The sequence below is a fragment of the Watersipora subatra genome, chromosome 7 (genome assembly GCF_963576615.1).
Source record: "Watersipora subatra chromosome 7, tzWatSuba1.1, whole genome shotgun sequence".
In the NCBI taxonomy this organism is placed as follows: domain Eukaryota; kingdom Metazoa; phylum Bryozoa; class Gymnolaemata; order Cheilostomatida; family Watersiporidae; genus Watersipora; species Watersipora subatra.
In genome coordinates, this window is record NC_088714.1 from 61,119,887 (window position 1) to 61,136,964 (window position 17,078).

Here is a 17,078-nt window from a genome sequence, read left to right on the forward strand (position 1 = left end):
TGACTGCTTTGTTTTTTCAATCTCAATAGCCTCTCTGACAAGTGTGCCAGTAACTAAAGCCAACTTTCTCATTTTTCTTCTTCTGTTCAATGTTTTATCTGACATATGACGGCCAAGGTAATATTTCCCTTGGTGATACTTGGCAATACTTTTAGCTGATTCTTCATTGCGAATTCATAAGCCAGTTCAAAAGTTTAATTTTTAGACAAGCCGTAAAAAACTGGTCAGCTCCTATGTGTGAGAGGCCGAGTCTTTCTCTAACTTATTGCTGAAGACCATGTGTGCTATCCTAGTGTTAGAATAGCTGATCACAGTTTGCACAGTGTTAGGGTAATTTGATCTATGCCATGTGCTAAAGCCACTTTCCTAACTGAAGTTCCCACAGCAAATTCAAGTAGAGCAAGATCCATCACTTCTTGGCTTGTGTTGCCAAGATTTGCTTGTTGTATATAGGTAGTTTTGAGGCATCAAAAATAGGGCAAATGCATGCCTATACACAAATAAATATCTGGGGTAAGTTAAAAATATCCCTGATGGGGCAAGTTAAACATATGTTCAACTTACCCCATTAGCCCTGGTTCAACTTGCCCCATAGGAAGAACAAGGATGACTCATTAAATAAAAGCTAAAATTTGCGTTCAATTAAAAAATATCCAATAACGGTTTTCTATGCAATAGACATCCACCAGTAAAAAATTTCCAGCAGCCAAGTTGAATGTCTGCCTTCCAACCTAAAAATCTATTATGCCATCATACTCACTTTTAGGCAGTAAAATTGACTTATGTAAATTTTTAGCTTAGCTTGCAAGTCTGTATTGGCTGACTATTCAGAGTAAATGATGTAATCACGTTGCGCTAGTCATGTGACCGATAAATTAGATCAAAGCTATCCAGAAGAAGGCAAATCTTGGGGTGGTTCAACTTGGACATAGGTTCAACTTACCTCACCCTCCCCTATATATACATGTATATATATATATATATATATATATATATATATATATATATATATATATATATATATATATATATATATATATATATATATATATATATATATATATATATATATATATATATATGTATATATATATATATATATTTATATATATACATATAGATAGACATACATTTATATATGTATATATATAAATATACACACATATATATATATATATATATATATATATATATATATATATATATATATATATATATATATATATATATATATATATATATATATATATATATATATAGATGTCTATAAACATCCTGCTGAGAACATAATATACATTGTCGCCTATATTATGATCATAATATAACTATACTTTAAAGTTAGTGTTCCATAACAAATTTGTTTCATTTCTTAGGCTTTGCTGGAGGAGCTCCATGGCAAAATTCAGGAGGAGGAGGCAACTACCAATGCATGGTGTATGATGCTGAATATAACTGTCACAATTCAGTCAGCACCACTGGCTTTGTAGCAGGTGGGGAATATGACACATTCAGTGTTGGTGTATTCAGCAGTTCTGCTCATAAACAAAATACCCCGTGTTCCATCTGCCATGCCACAACCAGATCATCTACAATCATGGTTCCAGGTAAAAGAAGCTGTCCTGACAATGAGTGGACATTTGAATATGAAGGTATGTTACAATTTAGTAATAAAATTAGTAAAGAAGCTTCGCTATAGCCGGTTGCATCTATCCCCTTTATGAAAAAATCAAAACTTGTTGCGGCGAATAAGCAAAGGAATGTTAAGGTGATTAGCAACAAATTTTCAATTGTATTTTAAGTGGTATGATTTTCCACCATCATCTCCTGCAAAGGGAAGTAAAAGGTTTGTTGATGTACATTGAACTTACCTTTGGTGCCTTGCTTACATGATGAGTTCCTGCTTATTATTTTTAAATGTATTATTTGCTCCTGTACATGTAATAGTTCAGTACTGCTGAATCAATAACACTTGAAATATATTGTTGATTGAGCAATAACATCTTTCAAACTTTATTGATATTTAGCTTGATGCCGGTTAAATATTTGTAATTTGCCGCTTGTTTTAACTTTTTAATCCAAACTTAGTTATTGCTATATTAACATTTCAATAAATGCTGAAGGGGCCTTTTGACACAAATATTACACTGCTAGTAACATATTGAAACTTCCATATTTTGTATTCATGAAATATCTGGCCCGGATTGTTTTCTAAGATTGCTGATTTGTATGCATTATCGACACCTGGTGATCATCAAATTAATAATACTTACTGTTGATAAGTAAAAACTACTTAGACCAACATTATTGTATTTATTCTAGGCTACTTGATGTCTGACCATTTCAGCCGTGATAGTAGAACAACATTTGAGTGTGTTGATGCTGAGCCAGAATATGTAGATGGAGAAAGTGCTGATAGCCAAGGTGCACTTTTTCTCTTCAACAGAGCTCTCTGTAACAAAGGAGTCCCTTGCCCACCATATGATTCAAACAAGGCTATTACATGTGTAGTCTGTACAAAGTAGTCTGTTTTCTTGGATGACAAAACTGTTGAATTTAAACGCAACATAATTTGTTTACTTCCAACCTGTCATTACTACGCTTTGTAAAGTGTTTTTTTGGGGAAAACCATTTGTTTTACTCATATTGGAGATTACATTTTATTGATTTGATCTAGAAAACTAAATAGATTTTGCGCAGCTTTGCCAAACATTGTCTGAGATAAATTATAAGGTTGGCAAGGTTATTCATAAATCCAAATGCTACAGAGAAATTAAAAATACTAATTTACCATAGTTATAAGTGGTGTTTGCTACAATTTCATACAAAAAACAAACATATATCTGGTAGCTCAGCAGAGTCTTGTGGAGGTTTCATTGCAAATTATATATATATATATAAATATATATATATATACCGTACCTATATATATATATATATCTCAAAGGCCGTATGTTTGTCTGTTGGAAATCCGGCTATAGCTATTATTAGAACAGCTGAGCTTGACAACAATAAAGGTTCAAATTCATGGAATTTCATGGAAATTCATGGAATTCTTACTGTCATTGGAAGCCTAACCTTGTTAACTAGCTTAGTAGAGTTTTTAATGGCAATATGCCAGGCCACTAGCTACAAATCAATTTTTTGTCCAAAGACTCTTCGATTACTCGGGCAACGCTAGGTGGCACAGCTAGTATATATATATATATATATATATATATATATATATATATATATATATATATATATATATATATATATATATATATACTAGCTGCATTACTTGTCTACGGGAAAAGATCCACGTACAGAAAGAGGTTTATTGAGAGTTGTCTTTCGTACTGTAAAACAACTCCAAATATACAGTCTACTGAAATTATTACCCTGATCAGACTATGTATACACATATATATCAATAATGTTGGGAAAAACAATGAAAAGCTGCATTGTGTTTTACAGCTAGATGCGTGTGAAATCTAGTAAATATTTTAGATCGATGCGTCTCGATTCATGCATCTGTTCAAACCCGTCTACAGTTGCAGTGTACGATCACGCGATTTTGCCACCGCCTCCTGACTTGGCCGACCAGTCTTTACCTGCCTCGCAGTTGACAATCACGCTTGCTCTTACCTCGCAATCAATCGCCTCGCACTCGCAATCAATCGCCTCGCACTCGCAATCAATCGCTTTGCAATCAATTCCCTAGCACTCGCCTTGCACTTGCCTCACAATCAATCGCCCTGCAATCCATTGCCTAGATCTTGCAAACTTGTTTATCTAGAGCACTTCGCCTGAAGACTCCTGCCGCACTCGGGGCAAAAAAGGTCTCACGCACATCCCCGAGTGACGCCACGGTCGCAAACCGCTAGCCACATTACCTGTCCACAGCAACAGATTTACGTACAGCAAGAGGTTCATTGAGATTTGTCTGTTATACTGTAAAACAACTCCAAATTTGCAGTCTACTGAAGTTGTTGGCTTGATCAGACTATGCATACACATATGCAGTCATACATGTCAATAATGTTGGGGATAACAATAGAAATCTGCAATGTGTTTTACAGCTAGTCTACAATGCATCAGCACCTTACGATAATAAAACATAATGTCAACATGATAGTTTTTTATGAGATCCAATAAGGAAAACAAATGCATGAAAATATATATATAGGCCTACTGAAAAATATGTTAAAACATTTTGCACATTAATAATATGTAGGTATAGTGGAACATGAAGAACATAGCATGACATAACAATCACATAATGTTCATTCAATGCTGCCATGTCATAAGAATAACACAATGTTAATTCAACACAACAAATGCGGATAGACAAAATTTTCTGTTTTTCTGTCGGGTGTATGAACAAACAGTTTTCGACTTGTGCCTTCTTTTGAGCAGGCAATGTACAGCTGGCCTAAAGTACAGCTGGCCCAATGTACAGCGGGCTAAAGCAGGTTGACAGTAAGTCAATACCAGCTGTTCTCTTTTTTCTCACTGTCGCCTATTCCAACGCTTGGAGTACCCGTGCAAGTATTGTAGTAGTAAGTTACAGTACTCGTAGCAGGAAATAAAGGTAATTCAGCTGCGTAAGAAATTGAAAATGTTTACTAACACCAACAGTGGCAAATGCAACGTTTTAATGTAGTGGAGATGTGGCAATTCATAGACAATACAACGTAGAATGAGAAGTACTTACCTTTTTGAAGTAGAAACTTAGTAGGTAAAACACAGAAGCAATACCCGTGCAAGTTCTGTAGTAACTGTAGTACTTATAGCTGGAAAAAAATAATGGTAACTCTAGTCAGTAAACTACCCAATTATTGTTCAGTTCCGCCCAGTTGCCTGGATATACAATGTGCGGTTTGTGGGTTATAGAGTTGAAGGTGCATGCTGAACAACATGGCAGAAAAGTAACTCTTTGCAAACCTGCACATTCACTCATAATTAATGATTTTTGAAAACCAAATTTGAAGAGTTGCCCTTTCTTGCTAAACGAATTTCCGCCATTTGATTGGTTCAAAACGTAAGGTCATTTAAAGTTGAATACAGTGTGTGGTGTTCTAGCATTTATTTATATTGAAAAACTAGCTGTGCTACCCTGCGTTGCCCTGGTAATAAAAAAGTCTTTGGACAGAAAATTGATTTGCAATTATCATATAACAACATTTGCCACTTTAACTTTCAAGCTAGATATCATGAGAAGAGTGTTTTGTGTGTTTGAAATAAATTAAGAGAGAAAATAAAAACAGCTGCAAAGGTTTTCAAACTATTTTAAACAACTGTATCTTTCAAACTTCATATCATGAAAAAAAGGTTTTGCACTGGGCAACTAAATTAAAAATAAATAATGCAACTGTAAAGGTTTCCAAACACTGTAAATTAAAAAGTTCATAACTTTCAGTGAAGTATAGCTTTTATTAGCGTACAGTGGAACCTCGGTTCCCGAACATAATCTGTTCCAGAAAACTGTTATGTGTTACCCGTTAGGTTAGGTTATATGTTAGGTTGTTCTAGCTTTGCTAACCGAGTTGTTCGAGATCCAAAACAATTCTTTCCTTTAAAACAAAATTATGTAGATTTTAATCCATTCCAAGGTGAGGAAAACTTCAGTAAATTATGAGAAATACTTCGGTAAAGATTTTTTTTCAAACTTTTTTACAATAAGCTGTACTGTATACTGCATACAAAAAATAAAAACGGGTAGATATAGATTGTGTTAATTTTTAATAAAAGGTTTTCTATTTATGATGATAGAAAAAGAAAACAAAAGTAAGCATTTTGTATGTTTGGCTCTTAAAGCATCAGAAACATCAAAGGTAAGATACAATGCTAAAAATTTGAAAAATAGATAATAAAGCTGCAAAAAATGCAACAGATCAGTTACATAAAAAATCATTGGAAAAAAAAAATATAAACAGCAATGGCACATTTACTTTACAGCGTTAAAGGAGAATCATCCTCCAAAACAATTTAGAGCAACTCGACTGGGAGGGTTGTCTCTCTAGCAAATTTCTTCGGTAGAGGAGACTTCATCCCAGATGTTTTCCCTCTTCTTGTAAAGAATTTATGAAGCGTAAAATGCTTATTCGTTTTCATGCATTTTTGGAGCTTTGCTAATTGCATTGCGCATGCTCCCGTTTAGTCGAGAACCGAATTTATGTTCAAGCTCCGAGGCGAACAAATCTCAAAATCTTTTGGAGAAAACCTAAGGCTAAAATACTTAGCATGCACATGTTGTATTCGTTATATAAAAATGTGTCTGATCACTATGACATTCTAGCTCAGTGGACGAGCATCTGGATAAAACACTTACCAATGCGAAAGTTGTCATGAGTTCAAATCCATCAGAATGCGGAATATAAACTTCAAAATTTTAAGATATATGGCCGGATCGCGAACAGATATATGACATACGAACATACTTTGAGAAATATATGTAGATTGAGTTCCAATCAACATGTTTATTTATTTTTGAGTAAGATAAGCAGCATTATGATTTGTTGCTGCCACTTTCAAAGCGCTAGCCAAAAAAATTCACTAAAACAACTGAGTCAGCAATGCTATGATAAGTTCCTGAAGTATGCCAAAGACCGGGTAGTTACTAATAAAATTCCTGAAAGAACTTTGTGCAAGGAATTTTAACGTTCTTATACTTATGATGATGTTGTTGATAAGTTCATTGATAGCAAAGCTGAGCTAGCTGCCTTTCATTCACCAAACCTGCTATGCAAGGATAGCCAGCTTAGCAAAGCTCAAACCAACACAACAGTCAAATGTAAGTAAGCTTATAATTCTGAACTCAGCAGCAGTACCTAATGGTATTTTAAGAATTTAAAATTGCATTTATTAAAATAAAATTACAAACTTTGATCTAGGCTTTCATTGTCGTCTAGACAACTCGGAATGATGAATGAAATTTATGAATGCCTGCATCTGGTTAAATTTTATTGGTACATGTTGCTTTCAAAATTGTAACTCATGAGAATGAAGATCTTGAGCCAACTACTAAACAACCGCGCTTCTCATCCTCAATAAGGGCTGAAACTATGCTACCCAAACTATGTGTTATTTGTGGAAAAAATGAGCGACGGACTAAAAAAGCTGGTAAGCGCATCAGAGATGGTCTATTAAGGGCAGAGATCAAAAATTCTGATAAGTTGTAAAACCTTCGTATTATGTTTATCACAAACTCTACTGTGGAAACAAATTAATCTAGCATTTGTGATGATTTGTTGAATTGTGTTTGTTTTTACAAGGTAAATTAAACAAGCTGCTGAGCTAAGAGCTGATCATTATGATAACCTTCTGGTACATTTTTTCTCTGCTGATGCCGCTCAGGAGATGTGTTACCACAGACAGTGTTACTACCAATACCCAGAGCTGAAATCCTTGTATAACACCCACACACGAAATGGATGCATCATCCAGGTTGGTGTAATCACTGTGCAATGTTATTTGTGTGAATATGAACATTATTGCTGGATGTTCTGTATATAACTGCTTCCATCGTCCAATATCAACTAAAACCAGAGTAAAAACTAGTATGACATATCCACCATATACTTAGAATTTGGCAAGGGACCAAGTGAAATATGAAAATTGTCTAAATTGTGATTTACTTAATCCATACTTAATATGTGGAATTTAAGTTATTTGTAACATGCCATAGTTCAGCTATACTCTGTTTCTTTTCAGTGAATCTTTACTCAATCAGGGACAAACCTAATATATGTAATACTGTACAATTAATAGATTGCATGAAGTGTGGCTATTTCTTTTGCAAAACAGAATGCATAACCTAACACCTAATAGACATTCATCCTGTAGAAATGTTACCTGGTACATTGCATTCTTAGCTCAGCATTTTCTTTCCAAAGGGCAATCGGTTGGGGCTGAATTGCGGTTGTATCATGTGATCTGTCTTTCTCTGTTACGTTTTTGGATTTGTTCATGTTGGTGTCATATTGTAGTTTGCTGTGATATATGTTTTTGATGAGTGTTTCTTAGTATGGTTGTACTGTGCTGTTAAATTGTTGCTCATTTGATGAGAGTCCATTAAATCGTTTGTTGGTACAGATTGGTAGGTTTTTCAATATGGCAGGTGGACAATTGCTTTGCTTGAGCACATATAGTATTGTATTACCTGTCATTTGAAAAGATTTTAAGTTGCCATCTTGTAGATTTAAAATTACATAAAGAAAGTTTGCTGATCATTTTTTGGCGTCGATAGTAATTTTCGGCTTGATTTTATTAGAAACTAGCTGTGCTACCCAGCTATGCTCAATGATAAAAAAGTCTTTCGACAGAAATTGATTGACAAATAGAAAATGAACAACATGTAGCAACATTGGCTATTCGAACTTTGAAACTACATATCATGAGAGAAGTATAGTTGAAATTAATTAAAGAGAAAACAACTGGAAAGGTTTTCAAACTCTGTCCAACTACTGTATCTTTAAAACTTCATTCTATGAGAAAAAGGTTTTTTCCAGGACAACAAAATTAAAAACAAATAAAAAAACTCTAAAGGTTTTTAAATAATTGTTGTTTGAAATTTCATAACTTAAAATAGGTGTTCCATTAAAATAAATTAAAAGAAAAAATAAAAATGTTTAGGGGCTTAAATGTAAATCATTAGCAAGTAATGAGAATATTTAGGCAATTTTGCTTAGATTACAACCCAAAATTATTTGGCATACAAATTTGTTTTCGGTTTGTTTCAGGGTCGTATGCGAAAATATTGTAGGATATAGATGTACCTAAAGTGGTATAGAAACTCATAGCCATTATCTAATGCAATCACCTCTTGGTAAAATAATATTCGTTTAAAATAGTACTGAAATATTATGTTAACTTCAGTAACTATAGGTACCCACAATGACTTTTAGTGCGTTTTGTGGGGATGATCCGCAAGATAATATAACATTACAATGTACTATGTAGAGAGTAATTACCTTCAAAACAGACGATTAACGTAGATGCTGAATCTAACTTAAATGGGTTTTGGTTTACTAAACACATATTTAAAGAAAGTTATAAGATGTATTTTAGTAAACTTCAAACATTCAACAAAAGTTTTAATAATCCGTTTGCGAATCGTTTTTATTATAACGGATTCCGGATATACCGGACAACAGATACGGATAACTTGCCATGGTGAGTTCAGCGACGTATGCCTTTTGATAATGTACATTGTATGATCACCACCTAAATTGCCAAGTTTTAGGTTTGAGATTAATTATTACTGTGAGGCGCAACAATTTGCTGTCACAAAAAAGAAGAGAAAAAAGTATCGTGTTGAGCGTACTTAGGGTCCAAAATATTGTAAAGGTTTTGTGCGCTACCTTTACTGCTCCACAAGTACAAAATTCAGTACAAGAGTTTTTACATATATTTGTCTGCTCCACTCATAAAGGGTTACAATAGAAAACATGCAACATGTAATGAACGAGCGCAAAACTGCTCTGCCTTCTTATGTGAACGTTCGTGCTTATATAGCAGGGAGCCCCACCGTTTGTTTTTATTGGTTGGACTCGGCTAGTCTCGTCTCGGCTCGGCTCTGACTGGCTTAGCTCTCTTCATCACGTTATTTCGCATGACTGAGCAAAGCTCAAGGTGGCTTAGATCAGCCCTAGGCTCAGCTCTCAGTGGATCATATTCCACAACACACTCCCCTCCATTGGTAATCATGGTTTTTGTGGCCTCCATCAGCAGTTTTTCCTAGCTGGGTGTGGAATTACTGGTAAGGGGTCGTTTCTGATTTCTTTCGGATTTTTCTCCGGCCTGCAGGGTCGAGCTTCCTTCATGTTAGGGCCCTTTCTTGGCTCCAGGGTGGTTGAGGCTTACCCCAGCTTCTCTGGACAGGCGTAGTAGGCCGTCAGTCTCACTTTGCTTTGAATTGAGGACAGGCTCTGCCTCTCTACCAGATAGGTGTGGTTGCCCCAGGCCTTCAAGACCTGGTACGGTACCACCAACTTCACCTGTAGCTTGGGGGTTTCCCCCGTCACCAGTGTTTGTTCGTAAGCCGTACCTAGTCACCTGGGGCGTAGAGCAGGAGCTCCTCTTGGTCCTCCTGTCTCACGTTCATCTCATTCTGCCATAATGTTTTATGCATGGTTTAGAATTTTCGCTGCACACCCAAGGCATGTTCGTGGGTTGGAAAAAAAACTTGGTCGGTAGAGGGTGGCTCTCCAGGTGGTCCGACAACTTCAGCTCCCGTCCCAGCATCAGCAAATTGGCTGTTGCTCTGGTTGCGGAGTGAGGAGTGCCTCGGTATGCTCTCATCAGCTGGGGAAGTAACAGGTCCCTCTTGTCCTGTCCTCAAGCTAACAGTAACGTTTTTACGGAATCCCCAAGTCCATGGTTGTTCTGTTCCACGGATCTTTTGGCATGCGGGTGCTAAAGAGTGGTGTGCGTCTTCCCCTTGCTCAAAATTTAGCACAGTTTGGTCATTAGTTGGCTCTCGAGCTGCGCCCTCTGGTCTGTGAGATCTGTACTGATAGCCCCAGGTAACAGTACACCCGTTCGTTCAGAGCGTGCGCGACCATCGGAGACATGGCGTCAGGCAGTGCCAGCGCGTTCGGCCATTGAGTGAAGTGGTCTACGAGTACCAGCACCCACCTAATTCTTTTCGGAACGGTTGGGAGCGGCCTGACCAAATCCATGGCCTTCTTCTGCCAAGGTCTTTCAACACAGAGCCTCCGCCTTCGTCCCTCTGTTTTTTGCGGCCTGGCCCACCTCGCAACTCTTTACGAGCCATCGTACAGTGGATATCAGTCCAGGCCAGTACCAGGTCGACTGGAGACAGCTTGTCATCCCTCCCACCCCAGAGTTGGCCAAGGCGTGTGTTTGCCACACCGTGGTTTCTTGCATGGCCGGCGGACAAATGGCGCACCATCTAGTGTGGTCCTCCGGCGCCAAGCGCGCCTCTTGTCCTCTCTTGTCCTTTCCATCCATCCTGTCAGATGCGTATAAAGGCCCTGCATGTGGCTCAGTATGTCCAGCTCCCCGCTCCTTACTTCCAGGTGTTCCGCCGGCACCTTCAAACCGTGGCGATTTCACAATACATGACGGCCACAGGTCCCTGTCCTGTGGCCGGTAGCCTTGGCAGCTCGCTTTTTCGGTCCTGGCTCTCCGGGTCACCAGGGAGCCCTTTGGGGACACTACCGGCACTCAGGTTCAATCCCGGCACGATTGGAACGGGAGTCCTATGCCAGCTGCTGGTTGGCACCCTGTGATATGCGAAGCTGCCCAGAATCAATCCTGCCCTGTCGAGAGCAGGAATATCATGCAGGCAACTAGTTGGCAGCCTCGTGGCAAACGGCCCCTGTTCTCGCGCCTTCTCCCTCTGTGATGGGCCTCCGTCTCTGTGCGATGTTTGAGCATTGTCGGCAGTCTTTGCAGGTTTGCTTATTTAGCCTGCCTGCGTTCCTGTGCCGGGTTCCTGACTGGTGCTCCAGAGTACATCGGAACTCCGCCAAGATCTCGAGCCACCGGGTCACCAGGTTTTAGGGATCCCTCCTCCTACACAACCACCGGGGAGATGCATGATCGGTCCGTAGAAGGAACTCTTGCCCATACAGATTTGTTTAAGATGAAGTAGACAGATAGAATAACTCACAAAAATGGGTAAAGAGCTGTCGTGCTACCAATATTCTTTGTTTCTTTTTTAAATAGGATGGTGGTTGGCTTAATAATTTTAAATGATTACAGTGCAAAGGTTTGATGAAAATTGAGTATGTGACAGAAAGACAGATAATAAAAGTTGAAGTAAAGCAGTATCCGGAGGAGAAAAATATGACGAGAGGGAAAATGAGATGAATGATTTAAAAAATGGTTGCTCCTGTTTTTTTGTGGTACATGGTGGGTGCCAGAATTATTATAGTAGTGTGATACAGTTAAGTACCATGACATGAGAATATATAGATATCTTTGTAGATGTGTGGATATGTGTGTATATGTCTATATACAGTATATATGTGTATATGTGTATAAATATGTGTGTATACATATACACACATATGTATACTTAGGTATTTTATTAATTGCTATTGGTATTCCAAGTTGTTTCTTTATGCATCAGATTAGTACCTATTGGTATGTCTATAACTTACACCGACTAACAATTAACATCTCGTTTATGCTTTGTGGAAAAGAGTTTGGCAAATAGCACATTGGCAATTTTGTCGTTATCAGTGCAATGACTGCCAAATTATTATTTTCAGAAAAATCTGGATTGGTCTCATTTGGCAGAGAACAAATTCTGGCAATTAACTTCCAATTCTGCCAAACTCCGCCAAACTCCGCCAACTGACGTTAATTGATCTTTATCACTTTCGCTTCCTACAGTAAAAACTATTGTCTAGTTTCTGGTTTAATAATTATTCCTATTCTACCAAACTTGGTTAGCTGTTCCTATAAACTAATCAATTTCTACCAAGCAAAAACAGTCATATGTTTTTGCAAAAATGTGAAATCTAATTTTCTTAGGCTGTAGGTAAGGTCTAGCACTTGCAACTGCTTTTACAAGTGCTAGACCTTACCTAAAACTTTTGAGCTTCAAAATGTCTGGTAGTTCTTTGATCACTATTGTAATAAAAAAGCTTTTAGTAGGCAAATAGAAGATCATTGCAGCTCAAAAGTTTTAGGTAAGGTCTAGCACTTGTAAAAGCAGTTGCAAGTGCTAGACCTTACCTAAAACTTTTGAGCTGCAATGATCTTCTATTTGCCTACTAAAAGCTTTTTTATTACAATAGTGATCAAAGAACTACCAGACATTTTGAATTATGATGAAACCGCACTTGGTACTGTACGGCTTTAAAGTATTGCTTTATAGCATAGAACACAATTTGCTGAAAGAGACCTTTTTCATCAAAAAAAAGGTTTTGTGAATTCTCAGTCAATTAATACATGTGTACAATATTTTTAGATCTTTTATTAAGCTGGCGCATCTATATGATAATTTAAAATTGTGGCAGTTATTTGACTGTAGAAATTCGGAGATGATTTTCGTCTCCTTTCTCTAGTCTCTTTTTCTCTCTGGTTTTTTTGTGCCATGCTTCTGTATACCAATTCTTCAAATTGGCTGAACCTTAAAGAACTGTTTTCTCATAATAGATTGGTTAAAAAAACTGTAAAACTTCATATCAATCAACTTAATGTGAGAGTTGAGTTTTGCTTTATTAGGGTTGAGCAAACCTTAACTCATACAACTATGAATATGACTAGCTGTGCTACCCAGCATTGCCCGGGTAATAAAAATTAGTTTATGAATAACGAGAAGTAATGACAGATGCCTGCCACTTGCTATTAGTCTGGCGCATTGCCAATATACAATTGGAGTACGCTTAATAATGGGAGCCAACAGCTTCTCGTTACGTTATGCTATGACCCTGTGTCATACGTAAAGCCGTTGGGTATTTGCTCCCATATAACGACATATCTCAGCTAGCGTGAAATAGATCTCTGTGGTGTAAATTATACGGTGCTGGATTTGCGAATAAGAAGGTCTGAGATCCAATTTTCTTTGGTGCGAATTTTTTTATTCCAAGGTTTTAGGATCTATAGCTGGAATGCGTACACACATACGACATATTTGAGAAGTATATATGTATATAGTTATATATTAACAAAAGCACAAAAATATTCATGATTGTAATCAGTAGCTAATCATTCTTTTGCTGGTAAAAGCAGCATTAAATATCATTAACCTTGCCAGCGCAAGCTAGCATTTGCATCAGTAATATGTAATCTATTTTGTTGCTTTGAGCAGATTACGGTGTTGTATTAATACGTATGTCGGACCTAAAAACATTTTAACAGATGATGCTCTGTTAAATTATATTGGTTTAAAGTAGGCTTAAGTACGGTGATGCCATGTGGTATTATAAAGATTTATGGCCAAGTTAGGTACAATCATGTTCTTTTCACTTTAAGCAGGCTGAGGTGTTTTTAGTTCCATTCTATGATATGTTGTTTTTGTTGTTTTGGTTCTTTGGCCATAGCATATTGCTTGTCAAAAATGAGTTCAGTTACTTTGAAATAGTATTTTGTGTTGCTGTTCTACCAGCTAATAATGAACAGATTTGCTGCTTTATGCCAAAAGAAGTTACAGAAGACATTGTTCACCTGACTAGTACCAAGAGTTCCAAACTCTGCTGCACAGATAATAGATTTCTAGTAATGCAGAGTCAAACTAAGTGTATGAAAGATCTCTTGTGTTTGTTTTCGCACTTACTCTAGGCATACACTATTCCAAAAATTTATAATATAATTCGGTTTTAAAGAAATCTTTGGTCAAAGTATCCTTACTTACAGCTGATCCATCTTGCTATGTGTACCACAATAATTCTGTTCTAAGAGGTTGCAAGACTTTGCTTTTAATTAGACCCTTTTATTCCTTTTGAAAAGCAAGTATTAGATTGGTTCTTTCCTGTTGGTTTTCAAAGTGTGGTTCAATGGCTTGTTAGAATAGCCTGTTTAATGAAGTGAGAGTGTGAAGCATACTCTATTTTTTCTATTTCATTCTCAATGCTCTTATTGCTAAGTCTGATATTGAGCATGTTGAAGTTTTGTTATAATGACTTGTTTCTACAAATGTCTATGCAGTTTTTTGTTTGTTTTGTTAGTGTATCGGGTAGTTTTACCTATGATTAAACTACAGCTATTGTCTGTTTTCAAACTATACCTAGTTGTTTTTAATTAGGAAACTTTAGAATAACTTTTTTGGTATTATTGAAGTTTTTTAATAGCGGTATTTAGCTGCTGTTAGTCAATCACTAAAAAATTGTTTCCTGTAGATACTGATGTTCTCTCAAGTGGCAACATCAAAAATCTGTCAAAATAGAAAACAAAATTCTAAAATCTAAACGTGGAGCATGTTGGAGATCAGATGTTTAATATGACTCAAGTTTGTCCTGGCAGATACTAAACTGCTTCGTGCGTAAAGTGGATAAACTGCAATTAGTGGTTGAGCGAAATGGCGCGATGTGGGGGGCTGTGCTTATAAATTTCTATAAACATAACTCCATGCATACCAGCATGATGCTGTTGAATATATCTTGTTATTTATTTTTTTCGTTTATAGATCAAAAATTGTTTAAAATTTATTCTAATAGACACAAGTTGCAGCATCTGTTCTGTTATTGTACAGCCTGTACTTGTACTTTCCAGCTTTTAGAAACTATTTGCTGTTTTTCATAGTTCATAAGCGCTCACCTAGTTCTATTTTTTTAATTTACTGTTTTCATTGAATAAAGCTTCATGAACAACAACCTGTTGCAGACAATATAAAGCACATTTCGGCATTTTTATCAGTCATATTTGTTACTTCAGTATGACAAATTAATTCTAGTGGTCCACTTGTTGTCTTGCAGGCATTTGTAACTTTTCCTCCAATGGAATTCTCTGTTTGATGCATGCTTTTTAAAAAAATGAGTTTGTTGTTCCGTGCATTCAATATGCTTTTGAAATTGACATACATGAGTAGCTGATTTTTGGCATGCCCTTATTAAAAATGATCTATGCAGAAAGGAAAATATAATAGAGATGTGAAATATTCTATTCCACAGTGAATTTACAATATAAACATCAATTAAATAGGTCATCATGTTTAACGTTCAACATAGATGTGAAATATTTTGACGTTTCAAAATTTCAAAGATTGTTTGGACACCGCTATAAAATCCAAATGACGATGTCAAAACGTATAATTTAAGCTAATAATAAAACTAAACTTAAATATATAAAGTAAAAATGACATAATGACATAAAATTTATAATCAAACAAGCAGTGACTAGGAGAAATATTGAAAAACTAAAATGGGTGAACAAATCATTCAAACTGTTCAAATTGCAATAATCCTGATTCTAACAAGATCTAAAGATTAACTTCGGGTGAATGTAGAATTACTTCGAGTTCTCTGCTTCGTCTTATTCATATACTTTTCCGCTCATCATGTCAAAGCAAGTTCTTGAGTAACCATGAATGTGAAAGGGATGGCTTAACTCATTGTAATGAATGTTTGACTGAGAAAGCCACCATGATAACAGTATGTAATTGTGGCACTGTTTGTATCAACTAAGTCGGACTACTAATTGTTAGCTATTGCTATAAGGTTCAATACGTTTAGCGCATACGCAAACTGTTTTAGGGCTAACTCTTCTATCTTGTGATAAACATGCAAAAAAGCATCCTAAACAAATACATGTGATCATTATAATTACTATTACAATAAAAAAGCTGTAATGACAACAATATATAATTAATGTTCATACATTTTTTTTCTGGAAATTTCAAAGACGGAAAAATAAAAAATAAAACAAGTTTACACTTACTGAGCTGATCAATTTACCACTATTGAGCTATTAACACAGAAAATATAACTTTTTCTAATAAAAATCATTCTTAAAAACAATTATTTTTTTCTTCTGATAGGCAAAGATCATATATTAAAAACTGCTGTATCTGAAATGGCTAAAACAATTTATTTTCAGATTGCAGATTAATTTTAGTTTTCACTGCAAACTTCCTGTGATGCTTTTTTGTAACAACACAAGATTTTCAATGTTATCTTTTCTTGTAAATGTCACCTAACCGGTCAAGTTATTTTTAACCAACAATAATGGCGTTCAAATTTCACTAAATGGTTTTATTTTGACTATTTTTTAACAATCGGCAGTGTTTTGGTTTTTGAAAACTGCAAAATTTCATTAAAAATCCTTGAAAACTCCCAATTTTTCAGTTACTGTATGTGAAAAGGCTGGCCGAGAAAGCAGACAAAAATTCAATGCTTGCCTGTCTAAAGATTGGTCGGTTTTTTGTTTCTAGTTGTTATTACTTTGCTTGATATGTTTTCTCATGGACATTTGCTCTTTTACAGAAATGAGCTAAATGCCCAGAAATGCACAAGAAATATGAAAGTTTTTTTTGGAGAAAATTAATTCAAATCAATGTATAAAAAAAATTACCATTCCAACTTTTAAAAATGCTTCAACATTTGGCCAGTGTCTTGGAGTTATCACATCCTGTCTTTAACTGATCAATGTAAAAAGCAGTAAAAAAGTAATTTGCCCTGGTT

General features: G+C 36.0%; 1 protein-coding gene across 1 annotated transcript; it reads left to right on the forward strand.

Annotated features, from left to right (window-relative positions):
• The first annotated feature begins 482 nt into the window (after positions 1–482).
• Positions 483–3,866, forward strand: LOC137400951 (uncharacterized). Its single transcript, XM_068087288.1, has 4 exons — positions 483–513; positions 1,374–1,649; positions 2,320–2,518; positions 3,779–3,866. Exons 1-4 carry the CDS (start codon positions 483–485, stop codon positions 3,864–3,866), a joined length of 594 nt encoding a protein of 197 aa, XP_067943389.1.
• Positions 3,867–17,078: the final 13,212 nt, after the last annotated feature.

What these genes read in the sequence shown, in the direction of transcription:
- LOC137400951 (XM_068087288.1), top strand. Translation starts at nt 483, where the DNA reads ATGCATGCCTATACACAAATAAATATCTGGG. An exon ending in TACACAAATAAATATCTGGG is followed by an intron (nt 514 to 1,373) that starts GTAAGTTAAAAA and finishes TTCATTTCTTAG; the next exon opens with GCTTTGCTGGAGGAGCTCCA. An exon ending in ACATGTGTAGTCTGTACAAA is followed by an intron (nt 2,519 to 3,778) that starts GTAGTCTGTTTT and finishes TTGTTTATCTAG; the next exon opens with AGCACTTCGCCTGAAGACTC.